Here is a 20,563-nt window from a genome sequence, read left to right on the forward strand (position 1 = left end):
TGAGGCGAGTCCTTGATATATTTCCTGTAGGCTTTGGTCTGAAGCAGAGGCAGAAACAGCCTAGGTTCCTAATCACGACACACGGAGGTGAAAGAACCGGGAAATTGTTGTGTATCTACTCAGCAATGGCTGAAACACAAAGCCAACAGGATTACAAGAGGCTCGCCGCGCTGTGCTGCGTGGTGCTGGGCGTGTGCGGGGCCGCTGCGGCCGGGCAGATTCGCTACTCGATCCCCGAGGAAACGCAGAAAGGCTCTTTCGTGGGCAACATCGCGCAGGACCTGGGGCTGGAGCCCAAGGCGTTGTCGGAGCGCGGTGCCCGCGTGGTTTCCAGAGGTAGGACGCAGTATTTTGCTTTGGATTTGAAAAACGGCCATTTATGCATGAATGAACGGGTGGACAGAGAGGAGACCTGTGGTCATATTGCAAAATGCGTATTAAATGTTGAGATTCTTGTAGAAAACCCGGTGAAACTTTATAGAAGTGAAGTGGAAATACAGGACATAAATGATAACGCACCCACATTTCCAGAAAATGAAAGTGTGTTAGAAATCATGGAGTATACAGCACCGGGTACCCGCTTCCCGTTGGAAAAAGCTCACGACTCAGACGTGGGACTGAATTCTTTACAAAAATACGTGTGTAGCGAAAGCGGCTATTTTATCTTGAATGTGAAAACTGGAGATGATGGCGTAAAATACCCGGAATTAATATTGCAAAAATATTTGGATCGGGAACAGCTAGCAGTTCATAATTTGATTCTCACAGCTACTGATGGTGGGAATCCTATCAAATCTGGATCAACAGTAATCCGAATTCAAGTGTTAGACGGAAATGACAACGTCCCAGAATTTACTCAATCTGTGTATAAAGTGAATGTGCAGGAAAACGTGCCTGTGGGCTCCGTGGTACTTCGGGTAAAAGCCACCGACAAGGACGAAGGGACAAATGCGCAGATCAAGTACTCCTTCCTCAAGATTTTGGAGAAATTTAACAAAAAATTTAAGGTGGACCCTGAAACTGGAGATATTACAGTAATGGAGAAGCTGGACTTTGAAGAAATGGCTTTTTATGAACTCGACATACAAGCGAGGGACGAAGGTGGACTGTCGGCCCACAGCAAAGTTCTGATCGAGGTCGTTGACATCAACAACCATGTACCCGAGATCACGGTCAATTCTGTTTTCACTCCAGTTGCCGAAGATTCCCAGATAGGTGCAGTCATTGCTATTTTTAACGTGCACGACAGCGATTCCGGGGACAATGGTGAGATCATGTGCTCCATCCCACATAACCTCCCGTTCAAATTGCAGCGGTCATTTGACGATTATTACACGTTGGTGACGGCCAGAGAGCTGGACCGGGAGGAGGCGGCGCACTACAACGTGACGGTGACGGCCCGGGACGGCGGGGCGCCGCCGCTGTGGGCCGCCACGACGCTGGCGGTGCAGGTGTCGGACGTGAACGACAACGCGCCGGCCTTCAGCCAGGCGTCGTACAGCGTGTGGGTGAGCGAGAACAACGCCCGCGGCGCCTCGGTGTTCTGCGCGCGCGCGGCCGACGCGGACTGGGGCGACAACGCGCGGGTGACGTACTGGCTGGCGGAGGGCGAGCTGCAGGGCGCGCCGCTGTCGTCGTGGCTGTCGGTGCAGGCGGAGAGCGGCGCGGTGCATGCGCTGCGCGCCCTGGACTACGAGCAGGTGCGCGAGATCCGCTTCGCCGTGGAGGCGCGGGACGGCGGGTCGCCGCCGCTGCGCAGCAGCGCCTCGGTCACGCTGCTGGTGCTGGACCAGAACGACAACCGGCCCGAGATCCTGTACCCGGCGGCGCCCCGCGACGGCTCGACGGGCGTGGAGCTGGCGCCGCGCGCGGCCGAGCCGGGCTACCTGGTGACCAAGGTGGTGGCGGTGGACGCGGACGCGGGGCAGAACGCCTGGCTGTCGTACGAGCTGCTCCGCGCCAGCGAGCCGGGGCTCTTCGCGCTGGGCGCGCACACGGGCGAGCTCCGCACGGCGCGCGCCCTGGGCGACAGGGACGCGCTGCAGCACCGCCTGGTGGTGGGCGTGCGCGACAACGGGCAGCCGCCGCTGTCGGCCAGCGTCACGCTCACGGTGGCCGTGGCCGACAGCATCCCCGAGCTGCTGGCCGAGCTGGGCAGCCTGGCGGCGCCGGCGGCCGAGGCGCAGGCCAGCCTCACCTTGTACCTGGTGGTGGCCGTGGCCGCCGTGTCGTGCCTCTTCCTCGCCTTCCTCATCGCGCTGCTGGGCCTGCGCCTGCGCCGCTGGCGGCGGGCGCAGCTGCTGGGCTCGGCCGGCGGCGCCCTGGCCGGGGTGCCCGTCTCGCACTTCGCGGGCATCGACGGCGTCCGCGCTTTCCTGCACTCCTACTCCCAGGACGTGTGTCTCACGGCGGGCTCCAGGAAGAGTCAGCTGAGGTTTTCCACGGCAAGTTGTCCCAGCACTCTCACGGGCCAGCAAGAATCGAATAAATCCGGACCTTTGTTAATTGCGGAAGTGTCAAATGTCTCTCCTGGAGATCGGAGCTTCAGACAGGTAAGTTTGTCATCTGGAAATTTTATTTCCCTGTAATATGTTGCTGAATGCCTATATTCAACTTTACTCCTCCAAGAGCCAGCTGAGGTTTTCCGCTGCAAGTTGTTTCAATACCCTCATGAGGTAGCACCCTGCTGAGAAATCGTTGCCACTTCTCATTATAGAAAAGTCCAATACTGAGAAGGAAGAACCAGTGGCTCTTCATGGGAGTTTCCGAAACCCAGATTTTCATATTGATTTAATAACTGTTTGTCTCTGCATTTTATTCCCCATTTCCCAGTATTGCTATGTGGTGTTACTGTCCCAGAAAATGCAATGTGCTAAGTTTAACTTAATTAAGTGCAGAGTTCAGAAAAAAACAATTTCCGACAGCTCCTTTCCCAGTTAAAGGTTATCCCCCGCTTCTCCCCGCCTTTTTGAAAATGTAGTAATACTTTTTTAAAATTAGTTCAAGGACAGCTTGCCTTCAGTCAGTACTTCTATGGACGCATCAGTATGTCCACGTGTAATTGAATTACTGCTTAAAATACATGCTCATAATAGTGTAAAACTGCCAATTTGAAGGTTACATCTTGTTGATACATTTGAATTTTGAAGCACAACTCAAAGAATATATAGCTCACAGTACACATAAATCTGAACATGCTGAAGTCGTGGGCAGCTGCTTTCTCTCACGGTCAAGAATAATCGGGTGAAGCGACTATTATGCCACTGCCGCCTGCATGTTGATCCCCGACTAGGGACTCCCGGCTATCACTTTGTCTGTCCCCATCACCACTGTCAGTCACTGCTGGACTTTGTAGAAGTGATGGGTATTGGTATTGTATTGGTTACTGTAGTGGATGTTGCAGGAATGGGAGAAGTTTGCACCTGACTTGTTTTACATGAAGAGGCTGTTGCACGTCTGCAATCAAGTGGATCTCAGAGAAGGAGAACCCTGTGTCCAGTGACATGAGGATCCAAGACAACTGGGGTTACTCTTCCACTATGGCCTTCACCCACCTTTGCAGCCATTAAGAAGTATGGCCTCTGCATCTGCCTACTCCACCACAGTTCTTTCGGTTGTGTTGGACTCCTCTTCATCTGATACCTCACCTTTGACCTTACCACCATGGGTAACTCTATCAGGAGTACAAGACTTCTGACGGTGTTGGTCTTAGGGTATACACAAGCCTCTTCACCCCATCAACGTGGCAGACCATGGAGAGGACATACTAAAGTATCTTCTGAAAACAAGAGTGTGATTCAAATCATAGCATTCACAACCTGCTTAGCTAGGCAGAGTTCTTTTAGAGCAGGGATTTTTAGTCTTTTTAGATTCAAGACACCCCTTGGAAAATAACATCTATTGTTTTTCACTCATTTTTACTACCTAAAAATCATAGAGCAATGTTACTGTTGCAAAGGACTCAGAAAGAGCATAGCAGGTCAGAATGTTTTTGACACTATGGATTCGGATTTGAAATTTGTGGCTTTGCCTTGTGAATCATGTTTGTACACCTAATAATGCTAACATTGTGTGGCACCCCGTGGCACCTTTGAAAGGATCTGTGTGCACCCCATGGTTCTTTGACATCCTGGCCCAAAGCGCAAAAAATCATGGTCATAAGCAGTTCACTCTTTCAGCATCCACTCTGATAGAGACAGGGTACTGGGCAAGATGGACCTATGGTCTAACTCTAAAACACTAAATAACAATTTTTGTGTGTTTATGTTCACTGTTTTAGAGCAAAGGCAGGTGTGTACCTTACAATCAATTCCCCTACCCCCAAAATACGTATTCTTGTGCATCATTAATCTTGAATTCTGGTGACTTACAAGCATTTTCCCTAATCAGAACAACAAAGGAATTAGAACATTTTATGACTTTGGCTATACTTTTGCCTCTGGGTTTAACTTTCTACTGTTTAAAAAAAATAAAGCTTCATACAGGAGCATTGTTGAGGGTTACAATAATTAGCACTTGAAAAAAAAGGATCCTAGGTGTATTTCTGAGCCTGGAGTAAATTTCTAAACAGGTGGCCTGTTCTTCAAACCTATTTAAAATGTAACAGCTCTTCTTTATTTATGTCATTTAAGTCATTTATGCAAGCTGTTAAATTACCTAAATTATATTTTAAAAATCCATATCTGGCACTATTTAAAAAAAATCTTGCCCAAGACATACTAAACAACGTCGGATGATAGCTTTACTCATAGATTCTTCTCAGATTTGAATCCTTAATATATAGTTGATAAGCAATTTCTAATTAAATTAAACTATAAAGAGTTTAATTAGCTCTCTTAAACTGCACCTAGCTAACAAGCATAGCAATAACCAGTGACTGGTACAAGAGACACCTGAATTTCAAAGGAGAAAAGCACGTGAATTGTATGAGGGCAGCCACTGAGACAAGTGACTTTTAAGGTTATACTCTACAAAGAAAATGATTTTTTTAATTTTCATAAATTTAACATAAAAAATCTTTTGTCGGTATTTTCAAACATAAGCTGTTATTAATTGTGTTCTCTCATAAAATAAGCTCTCCCTCCACTATGTCATTTCAAGTCCCACTTTGTAAATAGACTGGCCTATAAATGTAATGTAATTAGTTCCTATTTTACTTTGTGTCTGCTTCTAGAATTAATATCTTATTTGAATTTACAAGTTTGGTTGGTAAGACAATTGTATTAACCAACTACATAGATTTCTGTAGGTCATTTAATTTTGAGCAGAAATCATCAACTGATGGTGTCCCTCTTGAAACTAGGCAAGATTCAGGTCTCAGAACAACCTCATTCAAAATAATCTGTGATCCATTGATAAGGTTCGCAGATGGCATGAGATCTAATAACCTGGCAAAAAAGTAGAGAATGGGCTACTAGTATAGACAGATCTGTATTCCTTGGCAGGATGAAAGTAATAAAGCACACATTTTAGCCATTTCTAAGGTCTTCAGGGGTAGGAACAATATAATAGACAGAACATGCATCCGTACGCTTAATCTTTGAAACATCTACAATTTAGGTACCTTGCCACGGAAAGTGATCCAGTTTGACAGGATTAATGTGTCTAACAGCTCTATGGGTGCAGACAGAAGCGCGTCCCCACCCCACCCCTTCCCCGCTGTAACTAGGAACACTCTACAGGAAGCTTTCTAAGTTACAAAGATCTCTGGACCAAACGTAAGTTCACTGTTCGTTCCAGGAAGGAAGGGAATCTAGCTGCTGGCTGCCAGTTTGTGGCTGTTTTCCCCTAGCAACATCCCCTTCTCTCTCCTATCCTATTCCTGTTTTCAGTATGGGAGAGGGGAAAGCAGAGGGAGCAGAGGGAGCTCCCACCTGGCACTGGAGGGTGGGATGGATGAACTGGAGTCCAGGGCTCCAAAGGGAGTGGGGGGCGCTTCAATACACCTGCCCCACATTCCAATGGGGGCTGAAAAAACCCAGGCCAAACTCCATCCACTCCCTTTCCCCCATCCCATTCCAAAAACAGTGACAGGCTGGGAATCAGCACAGACAAAAGTTGTAGAAGACACTGTGTTTTGAAATGTTTTCACCTGAACCCTCATGCAATGGATGTGCAGATTTTCACCTGCTTGGTCATTTTTAAGCTGTTTTCAGCTGTGCAGTTGTGTTTGCTCGTAGCTATAGACCTCTTTCTCTGGCCAGATTGGGGGAAAATTGTCGCTTCTGTCTGCGCTTATGTGGAATGGGGAGCAGCTGAAGTCTCCAGAGGTTGATTTAGTTAGAGGTGCTCAACCCCCTTTCCCACCTTGGGGCTGGGCTGAAGTCAGGCTGTCCCTGCCTTCATTCTCTTGGCCAGATGGTGGCCACTGCACCAAGCCCTGGCACTGTATTGGAACCACCATACAGCCGAATTGGAGCAGGTACTCCCCTCCAGCCTGTTACAGTTAAGAATGGGGTTTGAACCTAGTTAAAACTGACACAGCACCTCCTTCCATGAATGGCAGAAAGACTTACATAACTACATCACTAAACCAGCTTTAAAAGAAAATGACAGAAAATACTCCCTTCCAAAATGCAAATAAATGAGCTATCACTAAAGTCTAATATATTTTACCTGCAATAGTGTCTTTCACCAATACAGGTAAGAAACTATTTCAATCTTTACAGCCTTCATCAGACCTGCTACCAAGGGTGATGATTAGCCAGGCTCAGGTAACAATGTCGCAGTGATCTCTTCGCCCCCCCCCACCCCACCCCTCTTCCGCACTTTGCCAGCAACTCTGTTTTTTTAATATACTTCTATACTTTAGTTGCGTGTATTCAAAGCATTCTTGCTTGATAGCCTGATGATTAAAATCTGAACAAAAGCAGGTAGGAAGATATCATCATACTACAATTGTTAGATGCTTGAGTCCTGTTTTGGGTTATCTGGTTGTAAGACTTGCTTGTACAAGCTCTTGATCAGTCCAGAGGTTACAATTTAATTAACTGGGATGTGGCTTGAATGACTGAATGGCACACTTCTTGACATTTATCAGAAGACACTGTTTTAGAGAGTTGTATTAACAGTGGGGCAGAACCCAAACTATTCTGCATGGTTGATGGTCTATGGTAAAACCCCAAACAGCCATTGAATGCTCGGTCTGGGAAATAGGACGTAATCAGGGAAGGGTGTGTCAGTAAGGCAGATGCAATCATATAGGGAAGTGCAATTATTTATGGGTGACTTAGCATAGTAAAACACTGGGTGTTTGCCACTAGCACAGAAGATTAAATCAGCTGGGATAGCTTAATTTTACATGGCCCCAGTCAGAATCTTGCATTCTTGTGCCAAATGCACTGTTATTGCAATTTGGTCATTTAAATGTCATGTATGTGTAGATCCAGTTTAGCTTCAGCGACAGCAAAGCCCACCGAGCAAAAAGGTTGAGCACCGCTGATCTAGAGAGCCTGTGGGAACTAGAGGTAGCCAATAGTAAATTGGAAGTCTAGGAAGATTTCTGAACGTACATAAGCTTAACTCAGGCTACACATTAGGCGCCTGGGTTCAGTTGCCATTCAGATGGCCCTGTCCCACTTCTAATGGTAGGCAGGTGGCACCTAATTGATAAGTGGTTGTGCCCAATAACCAAGTGCCTAGAGTAGCAGCTGAGGAAGCGGGACACTTGACTCTAGGTTCTTCTCAGACTCAGGAGTTTCAAGAGTATAATCTGCACTTCTCAAAAAAGTCTCTTCCTCTGGGGGGTGGGGGGTGGAGGGGAGTGGCTGTGGGCTCCTTCTATCAGTCTTGGGGAAGGCGGGCTTCTGTGCAGCCAAAGTCAAATGTAATAGGGAAAGGAAGAGAAGAAGCAATAGAAAAGAAACACTGTAGCCTAGTGTTTAGAGTAGGGGTGTCCCGAACTCTGGCCCTTGCTGCCAAGATTTCCTTTATTTTACATTAGATCATCAAGAATTTAAATACGGAAACAGCCCTAAGTGAGCAGTATGAATGACTTCTGAGCATGCTCAGTTCAAGTGTACCATGGGAACTTTTCAGTCCAAACTTGAGGTACTGCCTAAACCTACCTGCATAGTGTGTTTTGTTCCTTGCAGAGAAGGACCAATATGGATTTATCTTTTGAACCAAGGTGAGTAAATTCTGTCTCAAAGTCCCATGTTAATAACTGTGGAACCAGTCTGTATCTGGCCATTAGGAATTTTAGCAGTTAACCAATTGAGCTCAGTGCATTCCTTCGGCTTGAAACTCTAAATATGTTTCTATCACGTATTTAACAGGACCATGTTAATTATGCGTAATAAGGCGGTACTCATCTGTACATAGCACCATGAGAAGGACAATGCCACATAGTTTTGTTTTGGCATGCACGCACTAAGAGGGGTATTGCAAAACCAGAACTCCTGAAGAAAACTGCTACCAGGCTGGTTCCAAATCTGCAAAACATAATAGACTAAAGGATATCAATCAATCCAGCTAATGAAAGAGAAGGCAAGAGAGAGAGCAAATATTGTTAATGCTATCATAAAATCTACTGTCTGCAAACAGTAGCTATATCAGTCCAAACTGGAAACCAACCCGCATTTTACTACAATGAGAGCAATTAGAAGAGTTTACCCTGAAAAACTGGTAGATACTCTATGGTTTGCCATCTTTAAAAAGAAAATGGATGTTTATATTTCCTGTGGTTCATCAAGAGATAATTGGGCACTGTGCCGGGCCAGTAGGGGGCGCTCCTGCGTTGAGCCGCCCACCCCCCTGCACCCGACCACCTTCCAGACTCTGAATGCCTCCCTAGGGGCACCTTATGCTTGGCCGACCCCTCTCCCGGAGCACACTCGCTAGTCTGGGGATAACGTTGCCGCCACCACCCTGAGAAGGGACTGTCTCGGCCCTGTGTCCTCAGGGAAACACAGGCCTAATAGTCCGATGGGTACTTGACCCAGTACAGGCACTTGGGGCACTTCCCCAAGTCAGGGGGCAAAAAGTACAGTCTCCCTTAGTCAGCAGACCTAAGGGGTCTCTTAGGCATAATTTAGACCCACCCCTCAATAAGTCTCCCACACCAGTCAAAAAAGAGAACTTTATTGATTACAAAGGGTAGGGGAAACTAGGGTACAGGATTGAGCAATATCCTAGAAATCCTAATGAGCAAACAGTGTGGCTGAGGTAGCCTTTTGATTACGCACCTGTGTTACTGCCAGCTAGATATCTAACCAGATCTCAAGTAGCTTACTCACAAGCATCTTCCAGAGTTCTCCAGTTTCCCCTCTGGAGTCTTGGGGTGAGAGAGAGAGCTAGGTCCAGATGGTAAGGCTTCTCTGTCTCCCCTGCTTTGCTGCTGCTTCACCTCATGGCTGAAGAGAGAGAGCCTCCTCCCTGCCCCAACCTATATACCCCCTGTGACCTCATTCACCTGGGCCAGTGGAGGTCAGCCCCAGTTGGCTATCAGCCAACCAATTTGAAATACATCACCTGTTACCGGGCAGATTCCAGCTCCCCAGGTAGATGCCCCTCACCCAGGTAACAGATGCCAGTCACGTAGGCAGAGGGAGCAGGTTTCCCCCCTCCCTCAGGACTGCAGCCAGCTCAGGTTACCTAAAGAGACAGGCTGAGGTGTGAATCCTCTGTGCTGGCCCATCTAATCACATAGTCACAGGGCAGAGATTTTGGGGAGAAACCAAGGTGGCTTTCTGCCACAGGCACTATGCAGGAATTAATAGGTGATAGTCCTGTACAGGAGATCAACCTGGGTGACATTCTTGGTTCAAAGTCTATGGATCTGTGATAATACATAACTAAGGAGAATTTATGTATTGGAATGTGCGATCACAGCAAACCTGGATGAATAACAGAGTTAGAGTATGAGGGCATGTTTCTTCATTATATGTGCTATCAAATACTTTTGGCTCTTCGAGAAAGATAAAGAAAATACAAGGGTAACAGAGCTGCTCTGTGCCCTGGCCAGTGCGGCACAGGGTGGGGAGGTGCAGAGGGGGAGTTAGAGGCTGCAAGCAACTGGCAGCAGTTGCAGTGCCTCCTATTTTTGTGTCCCCCAGATAAAGAAAGGTGCTGGTGCCCTAGCCCTGCCCCTTAGTTACACTACTGCTGGGAAGCGTATATTTTTAAAAGCCTTGAGGGTAGTTTGTTAGAGAAGTGGACGGATCTGAACAGGATGTGGTTCAACAAGGACAAGTGCAGGGTGCTGCACCTGGGGAGAGGGAACTAGCACTATGGTTATAGGTTAGGGGCTGACCCTCTTGGCAGCACAGAGGCAGAGAGGGATATTGGAGTCAGGATTGACTCCAGGATGAATATGAGTCGCCAATGCCAAGAAGCAATAGGCAGAGCCAACTACACCCTGTCATGCATCAACAGGGGCATCACTAACAGGTCCAGACAGGTCTTGGTCCCTCTCTATGTGGCGCTGGTCAGGCCACAGCTGGAGTACTGTGTCCAGTTCTGGGCCCCGCACTTCAAGAGGGACGTGGAGAACCTGGAGAGGGTCCAGAGGAGGCCACTCGTATGGTTGGGGGCCTCCGTGGCCAGCCCTATGAGAAGAGACTGAGGGACCTGAATCTCTTCAGTCTCCGCAAGAGGAGACTGAGGGGGGATCTTGAGGCTGCCTACAACCTTATCGGGGGCCAGCAGCAGGGACTCTGGGAAAGTCTGTTCACCAGGGCCCCCCTTGGAGTCACCAGGAACAATGGCCACAAGCTGAGGGAGGATAGGTTTAGGTTAGATATTAGGAAGAACTACTTCACGGTAAGGGTGGCCAGAGGCTGGAATAGGCTCCCCAGAGAGGTGGTGCTCTCACCTTCCCTGGAAATCTTCAAGAGGAGACTGGATGGGCACCTGGCTGGGTCTTATGACCCCTGCTACCCCCAGTACTCCTTCCTGCCCATGGCAGGGGGTCGGACTAGATGATCTGTCTACCAATATTTAATTAGTCACTAGACAGATAAAATATAATAGAAAATGACTCAGGAAGGTCGGTGATCCTGGCAGTTACAGCTCATACATCCTAATGCGAGTGTAAATTCAGAAGTGACATATTATATCCATTCTGTAAAATCTCAAATAGAGTCAGAGATTCCCTGTTTTAACTTGACATTCTGGTCCAGAGAACAGAGCAAGAACCGGCAGTGTACTGTACGCTGATCCAATGAGCTGCACGTGGCAGAAAAAAGCTGAAGAAAAAGAGATGGGTGCAAGCCAGGGCAGGATATAGAGACAGTAACAAAAGTTATGGGGTTCTGCCTATGCCAATTTGCCTAAATCCATTAAAAAAAATCTTTAGCAGCTTGGGGAGCATGCAGAAATACTATATTTCTCAGTTACACCTGCAGCTGCTAACCACCGCCATTTGGCAGAAGGAATTTAGCCGTGGCTATGGGGAAAAGCAAACCGGTACTTATAATTCACTCTCGGTGGTGCTTGCATTCACCTTACTTCCTGGGATGATGCTGTCAGAGAGAAGAACATTCACTTGAATTGCCTTGTTTTGTTTTTTTACTTTGAATGTATTTTTTTTGTAAGATGTGGCAAGAACAAAACGATTCCAGGTTAGTAAGAAAGTCTGTTCCCAGTGTTAGATTAAGATTTATTAGGGCCTTGGGCAAACAGAACATTGGAGGCGCCCCCGGCCCCCCCCCCATTATAAACTTGAAAGTATCATGCCGCTTCTCCTCCATGGCTAGGCCCCAGGTCCCTGGAGCTGGACTCCAAGCGGGGGCGCTTCTCCTCCTGGGGCTGCCACTGCCAAGGGGGTGGGGGTGGGCCTCCATGCTCCATGGGGGAGGTTGAATGGAGCCGGCTGGGCTGGGGGTGGGGTGGCACATGCCTGCATTGCCTCCCCGCTCCCCCTCCCCTTGCCATAACGGGAGCAGAGCAAGGGCGGATGCAGGCTGCCTGCTGTGGGCTCAGGGCTCTCTGCCCTAGTGCCTTTGCCCCAGGAGCCCTTTACCAGCTGCACATCCCCTGCCTGCCTGGCAGCGGGGGGCACAACTCGCCACCCTCACTGCTGCTGGGTGGGCAGGAGGTGCAGGGCTGGCACAGGACTCCCGAGGGCAAGGCAGCAGAATGGGGAGTCCTGACCCCACAGCGAGCAGCCCCCACCTGCCCTGCACATAAATACGGGGGCCATATGTCTCCCGCGCCTCCCACGGCTGCACACGGGCAGGGGGAGGGGGTGCATGCAGCAACGGGAAGCTGTCCCATCTTCCCCCACAGCCCCTGGATGAGCCACCCATGGCTCCATTTCACTCCCAGCACTGAATCTCATGCACCGCCTTGGCTGGGCGGTGCCCCCAGCCCCTGCCCCATTCCCTCCCTAGGCATGGGGGCCTCCATCTGCTCCCTCCTGTCGCACACATACACACAGCCCTTCGCCTCTGTAGACTTACATGGAGGGAGCTGCTCTCCATTCTGCCGGGCTGTTTTCCTGGCTATGTGCATGCATGTGGCACCCTGTCTCTCCCAGCAGTGCCAAGCAAGATGCCTCACAGGCTGGAATGCTGCCCGCCAGCAAGGGGAAACCCTCGGTTTGCTGAGAAAACCCAGACACCCAGGGCCCCCTGCCAGCCTGTGCATTAATCCACCTCTGTCTGTTCTGGAGTTAATGCTTTTTCATCTTGTTATTACTTCTACAAGATTGGAGACAGACAGAAAAACAATTCTCAAAACAATGTTACAAAACATTTCAATTTTTTTTTTAAGTTGAGATGAATTTCCTGTTTCTTCTAAAGCAGTTTAAGGATGCTATCTGGAGAACTTACATGCCAACGAATGTTTATAAAATTCTCATAAATCTTTAGATTTGTGAGGGTGAAAAGAATCTCACTGAAATAGAGGGGAGGTTACATTTGCTTGTGTCTTGTTTACTGGCTTTGTGATACCTCCCAGAATGCAAAAGGATAAAGATTCCCATGAGCCTCCGGGTCTGTTGCGCTGCAAAAAGAATAAAGGCATCAGACCTAGCACTCACCATTCAGGATCCAAAAATGGAAACTGTACAGAAGTATTTCTATCTTACAGCAATGTATTTGAACGAAGGCTTTATTAGAACAATTATTAAGATAGCCTTTTGAGTTAAAGTAGTACATTAAACTATCTACAAAGGATCATGGGCAATCTATTTAGAAATACTGGATGCTTTATTTTAGGATTTTCTGAAGGAGGTAGTTTTACATAATAACTGCTTGAGAAACAGCTTCTGGGAAGATTCAGTTTTTGATGCTTAAAGGAATGCAAAAAGCATATTTTTCTGATACATAAGATTGAGTATTGCAAAATATATATCCTTTTTAAGTAAACGTTAGCAAAAGGTGCAAGAACTATAGATACAATCCCTGCTGATCACCATCAGAAATGTAGATATTCCTCCTTGTCCATCAACAAACACTCACATACCTTCCTTTGAAGGATCCATTAGCAGAGAAGCTGGTTCAGTCATGGTGTCCATTTTACATTGTGTATCTAATACCTATAAAGTATCAATTCTCAGCTGTTTTAGGCTTGAGATACCCCTCATTGGATTCGAGGCACCCTACAGAAAATGTCAGTTCTTAGTTTTCACTTATTCTTGACTACAGAAAAATAATTGAGAAGATTTTCTATTGCAAAGAACTCAGAAGGACATTTCAGAATGTTTTTAACACTGGAGTCCTACTTGAAATGTATAGGTTTGTCTAGTGAATTGTTTCCACACCAAACAGTGTTAATATTCTGCGACACCCTTTCAAGAGTGCCACAGACTATCTCAGAGGACTGCAGTACTCTGGCTGAGAATCCTTGCTATAAAGGGACATATTGTGACAGTTCTCATATACTAAGCTTTAATTAATAGCCTCAGTAGACAACAGGAGGCACTAATTGTCCTAACCTCATACTATACTGAACACCAATTACATCTCAACCCAGCGAAAACATAAGTGTATATCTTCCACTTGAAAAACGATGAGGCCAACCGCCAGCTCAATATATATTACATGGTCTGGGACCCCACTATCCCACTGTCCAAACGCAGTTTACCTTGGAGTCACTCTCCACCAAACCCTCTCTATACACAGAACACATCGTGAAGGCAAAAACAAAGGTGAGAACTCGTAACAATATGCTGTATAAACTCACCAACTTGAAATGAGGAGCTAGGCCCTCAACCATCTGAACCACTGATCTGGCTCTCAGCTTCTCCTCTACCAAATATGTATGTCCTCTATGGGAGGGATTTGTGCATGCTAAAAGCCTGGACCCCATCCTGAAGGATAGCTCCTGATGCATCACAGGATGTCGGGAGCCTACCACCCTACATAGTGCGTACTTACTGGTTGGCAGCATTCTGCCTGACATCAGAAGATCAGAAGAGCAGCAGCATAAAATAATTGAGACAAACTGAAGGTGTGAGACACCCACTATATAATCATCCCACAGCACACAAATGTCTGAAATCACATAGGAACTTCCCCACCAGCACCAAATCTCTCGATGCTACATCCAAAGAGAGGAGGTACAAATGTGGAACAAAAGTCTAAAGAAAATACCCAACAATGAAAAAAATGGACATTCCAGTGGCTAAGTCTTTATCACAAGGGGCTTAGGAACCATGGCAAGGTTGGTGAAGTCTCAACCACTTGCACACTTGTATAGCTATATGCTATAGCATTGGTTCAGCCATTTGTGACCGTGGCACAGACCCTCAGACTATGCAACATCTCCTGCAATGCTCACAGCTTAAAAGCACATGTACAATGAAAGAACTCATCAAGTACAGTAAACAAGCACAGGCATGTAGAGCAAAATGGTCAAATGTGGTGTTGAGACTTGAGAAGTAAACAACTCACAGACAACCCTTTAAACATAAAACCCTCCGCAACGTTAGAATTTGCAAAAGTAAGTATTCAGCTGATATCAGAGTTTGAAATTGCTCATATTAGCTAATGAGTGTCACCAAAGGTAAAAAATTCTGATGTACTGAACGGCTATAGAAGGAAGAAAGAGATAATAAAAAGACATCGATGAGTTTTCCAGCCTCTGTATCTGACTCTGGGAGTCTTTGATGCTGTGATATTTCTCAGAATTTCTCAAGAGTAGTGGGGAGTCTTCTTGGTGTCATCACTCTATTAAGGTCTAGTATTGATATACACTTGTACCCACACACACATCAGTGAGAAATGAAACCACGTTGCTCTGCATATACTTTAAGATTAAAAGTTTGATCCGACTACTTAAGAGCTTATCTACAGTGACAAATTCTAATTAAAAGCTGTGCCTACAAAACTCCCAATCTGGAGACATTTAGCCCAGAATAACAGTGTTCATAGAGCTTGACTGTGTGATCATCTAGATAGAGCTGAAGGTTGTAAGAGAGAGAGTGACTCTGAAGAACTAAAGGGTTGGGTAGGAGGGGGCGGAGGACGGAGGCGTGGAGTCTAGCGTCGGTTAAAAGTATTGAACTAACAGTAGTAGGAGGTCATCAACAACAAATGAAATAGTTACAGAGAATCCAACAAGCACGCACATATTATATGTGTTTTCTAAAATTCGGTATTGATTCTACATGAAATTAAAAAATCTGTACTTTCCGGAGAAAGAACATATAGAATAGAGTTTGTTTTTCATGTTTGCTGTAATTCTGTATTTTCCATTGTAATTGTTGGCATTGCAATGCGGTTTTTTAATGTTTGGCAAGGCCTGGCACTCAACTTAGAGGGCTTTTTTGATTGGACGTTTAGATATGAAAGAATAACTTTCAAATGCAGGATCCGATCGATTCTAAAGTGTCAGGAAACATTCTGAGCATCAATGGGCAGAACGGTATTAATGATGTAAAAGCTGGGAAAATCTAGAAGGAGAAATGGAAGACAAGCAGAGCCGCTGACATTTGATTCAGCAGCACTAGCTCTTCAGGGTATTCATAGACGTCAGATGAAAGAGAAGGTTTCATGTATTTCACCATTATAAGTGACTACCATTTTAGTTCTTTTCGTCTTCTTGGTGCAATTTAAAGATGCCAAGATTCTGAAAAAGAAATAAAACAGAAACAAAAAAGAGGAAAGAAGGAAAATAACGGTGAGGGAAAGATAGAATGGGAAGGTATCAGATGGAAGACGGAGCAGATGTCCTGCCTCAGGGACGTAGGTATCGCAGAGCCCCTGAGTAAAGAACATGAGGAATAAAGGCGGGATAAAGTTGGGACTCGGGAAAAGGAAGAAATGGAGGCAAAGTGAAGAATGGGGAAGACACAGAAACCTGGATATGGAGCTTGGAAGGATGCGAGGGATGGAAAGTGGAGATCGGAGGGGGAATTGGACTGGATGAAGGGAGCCCCCCATTTGTGTAATGTGTCGTGCCTACAAGCAGCCACAAAATGTACGACCCTCTAGTTGTACCTCCATAAATATGAGATTTTCGAAAACCTTATGTAGTGTTTAAATAAGACTTTGCACATTCATTCCCAAAACGTAATATGTCCAGCCACATTGCACGCTCCCAAACAGGTGTTCAGCTGTGCTAATCTTTACGGATAAGGGGTTATTTAAATAGCAAAATCCAAATTATCCAACATGTAATGTGCGTTTCTGTAATTATTCCCTGAGACTCTAAGTGTCGCTCTTCACCAGTCAGGGAGAAAAGTACTCGAGCAATCCAGCCACCCCTGCCCTGCTGTTATGTAATGTGCAGAGGGGAAGGGATAACAGCAAACATCAGTGGCTGGGGACCAAGGACACCGAAGCCTGTAGTTATCTACTGCATTTAATGAAATGAATGAAGGTCTAAAGGCACTCTTTCTTCAGTAGTTATAGGGTTTTATTTCTAAATAAAAAAGCTATGCGTGACAATGATCGGAGTGCTCGCCTTGGAGCACAGTGTTATCCTTTTTCAAGTTTCTAAAGGAGCGTTGTGAAGGTAAAAATACATTCATGTTTCCGTTTGCCAGATGAATGGCTTGTTCCCGAGTTACAACCCGTCTTTACGGTGTTGTCTTTTATTAAAACAGCTGTTTGTCTCTTAAGTCTGGCACACAAAATCAGTCAGGAGTAGTAGGTTCATTTAAAACATGGTACATAAAAACGTAATATATTCAAAGTATATAATTGAAAATATAAAAAACAACCTTTCCCTCTCAGAAAGAAGGGCTATAGAAGTTCTAAGATCCAGCCACCAATTAGCTTTAAAACCAGCAGATAAAAGATGAGCTATAGTTATCTTTAACCGTGAAGACTATATAAAAGAAAGAAGCCAACTCTCTGACTACCTACTATGAAAACAACTACAGAAAGTTCCAACTCCCCTTTTCTCCTCAAATCTCAAAATCACCATCACATCATTTCCATCAGAGCTACAAGAAAAATGTTAGACCCTGATCCCTCCACTCCCCAGTCTAGGGACTTTTTATCTGCTCCCTAAAATCCATAAAGAAGGAAACCCGGCAGACCGATCACGTCAAACCAGGGAACCCTGATGGATTCGATGAAACCTGATATTTCTTCCATCTTAAAACCGCTCGTCACCCAAAGACTGAGTTTCATCCAAGACACAACAGACTTCCTGCGAAACCTCAAAAACATAGACCACCTTCTCAGCCGTACCCTCCTATCTAGTAGCCACCATGTCACTAGCTTATACGCCAACATCCCACACCAGGATAGCATCCAAACCTGCCTCACATAGCTATAAGAACAAGATTACAATTTAAGAATAAAGACCTCAGGATATCACTGTACTCATATACTTCATCTTCACACACAACAACTTCAGTTTCAACAACCAACACTTCCTTCAGACCCGGGGCACTGCTATGAGCACCAAAATGGCCCCACAATATGCCAGGCAGAGAGTTGTGCACCTAGAAGAAGACTTCCTCAAGAATTATACCATCAAACCCTTACTATACTTGAGATACATAGATGACATCTTCGTCGCTGGGACCAAACCCTGGAGTCTGTGATCGATTTCCACCAAAAAATCAACAAATCATCACCCCTCCATTAGATTATCTTTTGAATACTCTAACACTAGCATTTCCCTTTTACACACTATGATCAATGTCCACAGCGGTAAAATTCAAACCGCCATATATAAGAAACCCACGGACCAACATACATGTCTACACAGAACCAGCAATCACCCTAAACACACCGAGAAAGCTGTAGTTTACAGCCAAGCTCTCTGATACCACCAAACTTGCTCTCAGGAGAATACTGATGATCGCCACAAAACCTTCCGTAGGGGAGCCTACCAACTTCACTTCATAAATCTACTAGATACAAAAAATCGTGGACTCAGTATAGACATTGGCTTTATGACACACTACAACCTGCCTGACATTTGATTCACTAGGTACCTGCCACACGTGACTTGTTACACGTTTCTTTTCCTCCCCTCCTCTCCCCTCCTTTTCTGCCCTTTGTCGTCCTAATTTCCAGCCATTTCCATTTTCACGGACTGCCTCTTTTCTACCTTGAATTACCACCACCCTAGAGTCTCCCTTACTCACCTTTGGCTTTTTTTCCCCCTGCTCCCCCACCCCCCTGCTTTACCCTTTGTTTTCCTAATTTCTACCTATTTACATTCTCAAGGGCATCCTGTCACACTTTTTAGCTTTTCTCGTTCCTTGGAGTCTCCGAACAGCAGAGCCTTCCTATGCCTGAAGAACGGTGACTGCAACGGGAAGCTTGCTAGGACCTTTCCCCCAACTACATAGTTGGTCTAATAATACTACATCTACTGAAAGAACCTTGCCTAATATATTCAAAGATTTTATTTGCAAAATTCAACTCAACACATGGTCCTTGGCATAATAAGTGTTCAGTTTTTTAAATAAGTATTTTAACTGGTGATTTCTTACGTTGTGTTATGTTTCTTACCCCTCCCATTAAGAAACATATGGCAATTATAATCAGACTGACTAGTCTTGCAAGCTACGAAGTTGATGTATTATAAAGAGAGAAAAAACAAAACACCAGACTCGAAGCAATTCGAGTTCTTGTCAGCTAAGTCTTTTTTTTTTTTTTAATTAGTGTTTGCTGGTAAACTATTTATTTGGTTTGTAGCGGTTCTCACTGCTTCGGCGGTTTGAGCAGCCTTACTCCTCGGTACAGATGCACACTCTAACAAATCCTAGAAACACAAGCCTGAAGGTTAGAGCATGTATTTGCCTGTATTTGAAGGCAAATTGAGAGGAGTACACCTGGTAAGTACTTTGGCAGTGTTTGCTGCGCCGCCCTAAATAAAGATAAGCAGGGCATTAAATGGGATTTGCATTCTGTGTTAAGTAAGGTTTACTGCTACATTAATGTGATTAATGTTATTTTAAACACGAGACATGCTAAATCTTAAAACAACACCTACACGGTCCGAAAGTAACGAACAAAAGAAAAAGCAGATAAGGAAAATTCACAACTTTCTGGGCTAATTTTTTTTTCTCGCGGCCCTATCTGGGTCTTAGCAGGTGTTCAGTATGGGGAAGTTGTGCAGTCATAGTCAGCACATTACTTTCCAACTATTAAACACGTTTCTGACAATTCTGGAAAATCATATAGTTAAGAGAGTATTAATGGTGAAGGACAATTGAGTTGATTTTTTTTAATTTCCACGTGTACACAGGAATATTAACTGAAGTGTATTGTATATATTACTAACGTCAAAGGTACATCGTATCCTTGCATTTGAATTCTTGGTATTTTGTAATACTCCTTGAAGAAGGAGCTTTTGCCATGAGTGTCATAATGAATGCTGTTTCCCATTTGTAACACCTACGTTAAGTTTTTTACATTTTATTCTGTATTGATATTTCTGTGGTGAACTGATCGACTTATAATCAATCTCAAAAGGAAACAAAATATCCTGTATACCTATATATGCGAATTTATTAATTCACATACATTGTAAGAGTTTCAGTTTCGGTACGGGAGTTGGGAGGAAGGTGGCGGCCAATGCCAGGGTCAGAAGGGAAGAGTGCTTACCTCTCTGTTAAACAGTGCCTGCCTCGAGGTGGTGGGAACGAGAAACTGAATGAGAGAGCTAACAGCGTCTGCCACGAGGAGAGAGGGAGACACCGGGGAGGGCTAGGAAGGATATTAGCACTTGGTGCAGGGCAGGGAGGTGACTTGCAAACCATGTTGCTTGCAGTTAATCCCCGTGCTGTGGGCCAGATCAAGTAAATAAGGGACCGGATCCAGCCCCCGGGGCAGATGTTGAGCACCGCTGATATACTCTAATCACGCACACACTATTTATCATATGTAAATGCCTTTGCACGATTTCTCTAGAACATTTTTGGAGAATAGTGTCGGCATATCAATGAAGAATGTTTTTGTATTTAATCATTCAAGAAGATGTGTAAGCTCAGCACTTCCAGCTCCTCAAATCAGTGATGAGAACCAAGTGCCTATATTCTCAACCCTCCAGCACAACTAAAAGAGACCTTGGCTGACATTTCGGATTGTACTGAAATAGAAAGCACGGTGGGGGGCAAGTGCTTCTGAACAGGCTTCAGACATTCTTTACCCATCACCACGAACAAAGAGAAGGCCCTCTCTTGGATTTTATCGGCGACTTTGCAATA

The 20,563-nt window shown here is 45.5% G+C and overlaps 1 protein-coding gene across 1 annotated transcript; it reads left to right on the forward strand.

Annotated features, from left to right (window-relative positions):
• The first annotated feature begins 125 nt into the window (after positions 1-125).
• LOC149856463 (protocadherin gamma-A4-like) lies at positions 126-3,355 on the forward strand. Its single transcript, XM_090064065.1, has 2 exons — positions 126-2,552; positions 3,293-3,355. Exons 1-2 carry the CDS (start codon positions 126-128, stop codon positions 3,353-3,355), a joined length of 2,490 nt encoding a protein of 829 aa, XP_089920191.1.
• The last annotated feature ends 17,208 nt before the right edge of the window (positions 3,356-20,563 follow it).

This window comes from Crocodylus siamensis, chromosome 10 (assembly GCF_052110815.1).
Source record: "Crocodylus siamensis isolate JL-2025a chromosome 10, ASM5211081v1, whole genome shotgun sequence".
Taxonomy (NCBI): domain Eukaryota; kingdom Metazoa; phylum Chordata; order Crocodylia; family Crocodylidae; genus Crocodylus; species Crocodylus siamensis.

Bases quoted from the DNA above. Each gene is read 5' to 3' on its own strand.
- LOC149856463 (XM_090064065.1), top strand. From the start codon at position 126: ATGGCTGAAACACAAAGCCAACAGGATTACAAGAGGCTCGCCGCGCTG. The intron at 2,553-3,292 runs GTAAGTTTGTCA...ATCCCCGACTAG, and splicing joins GAGATCGGAGCTTCAGACAG to GGACTCCCGGCTATCACTTT.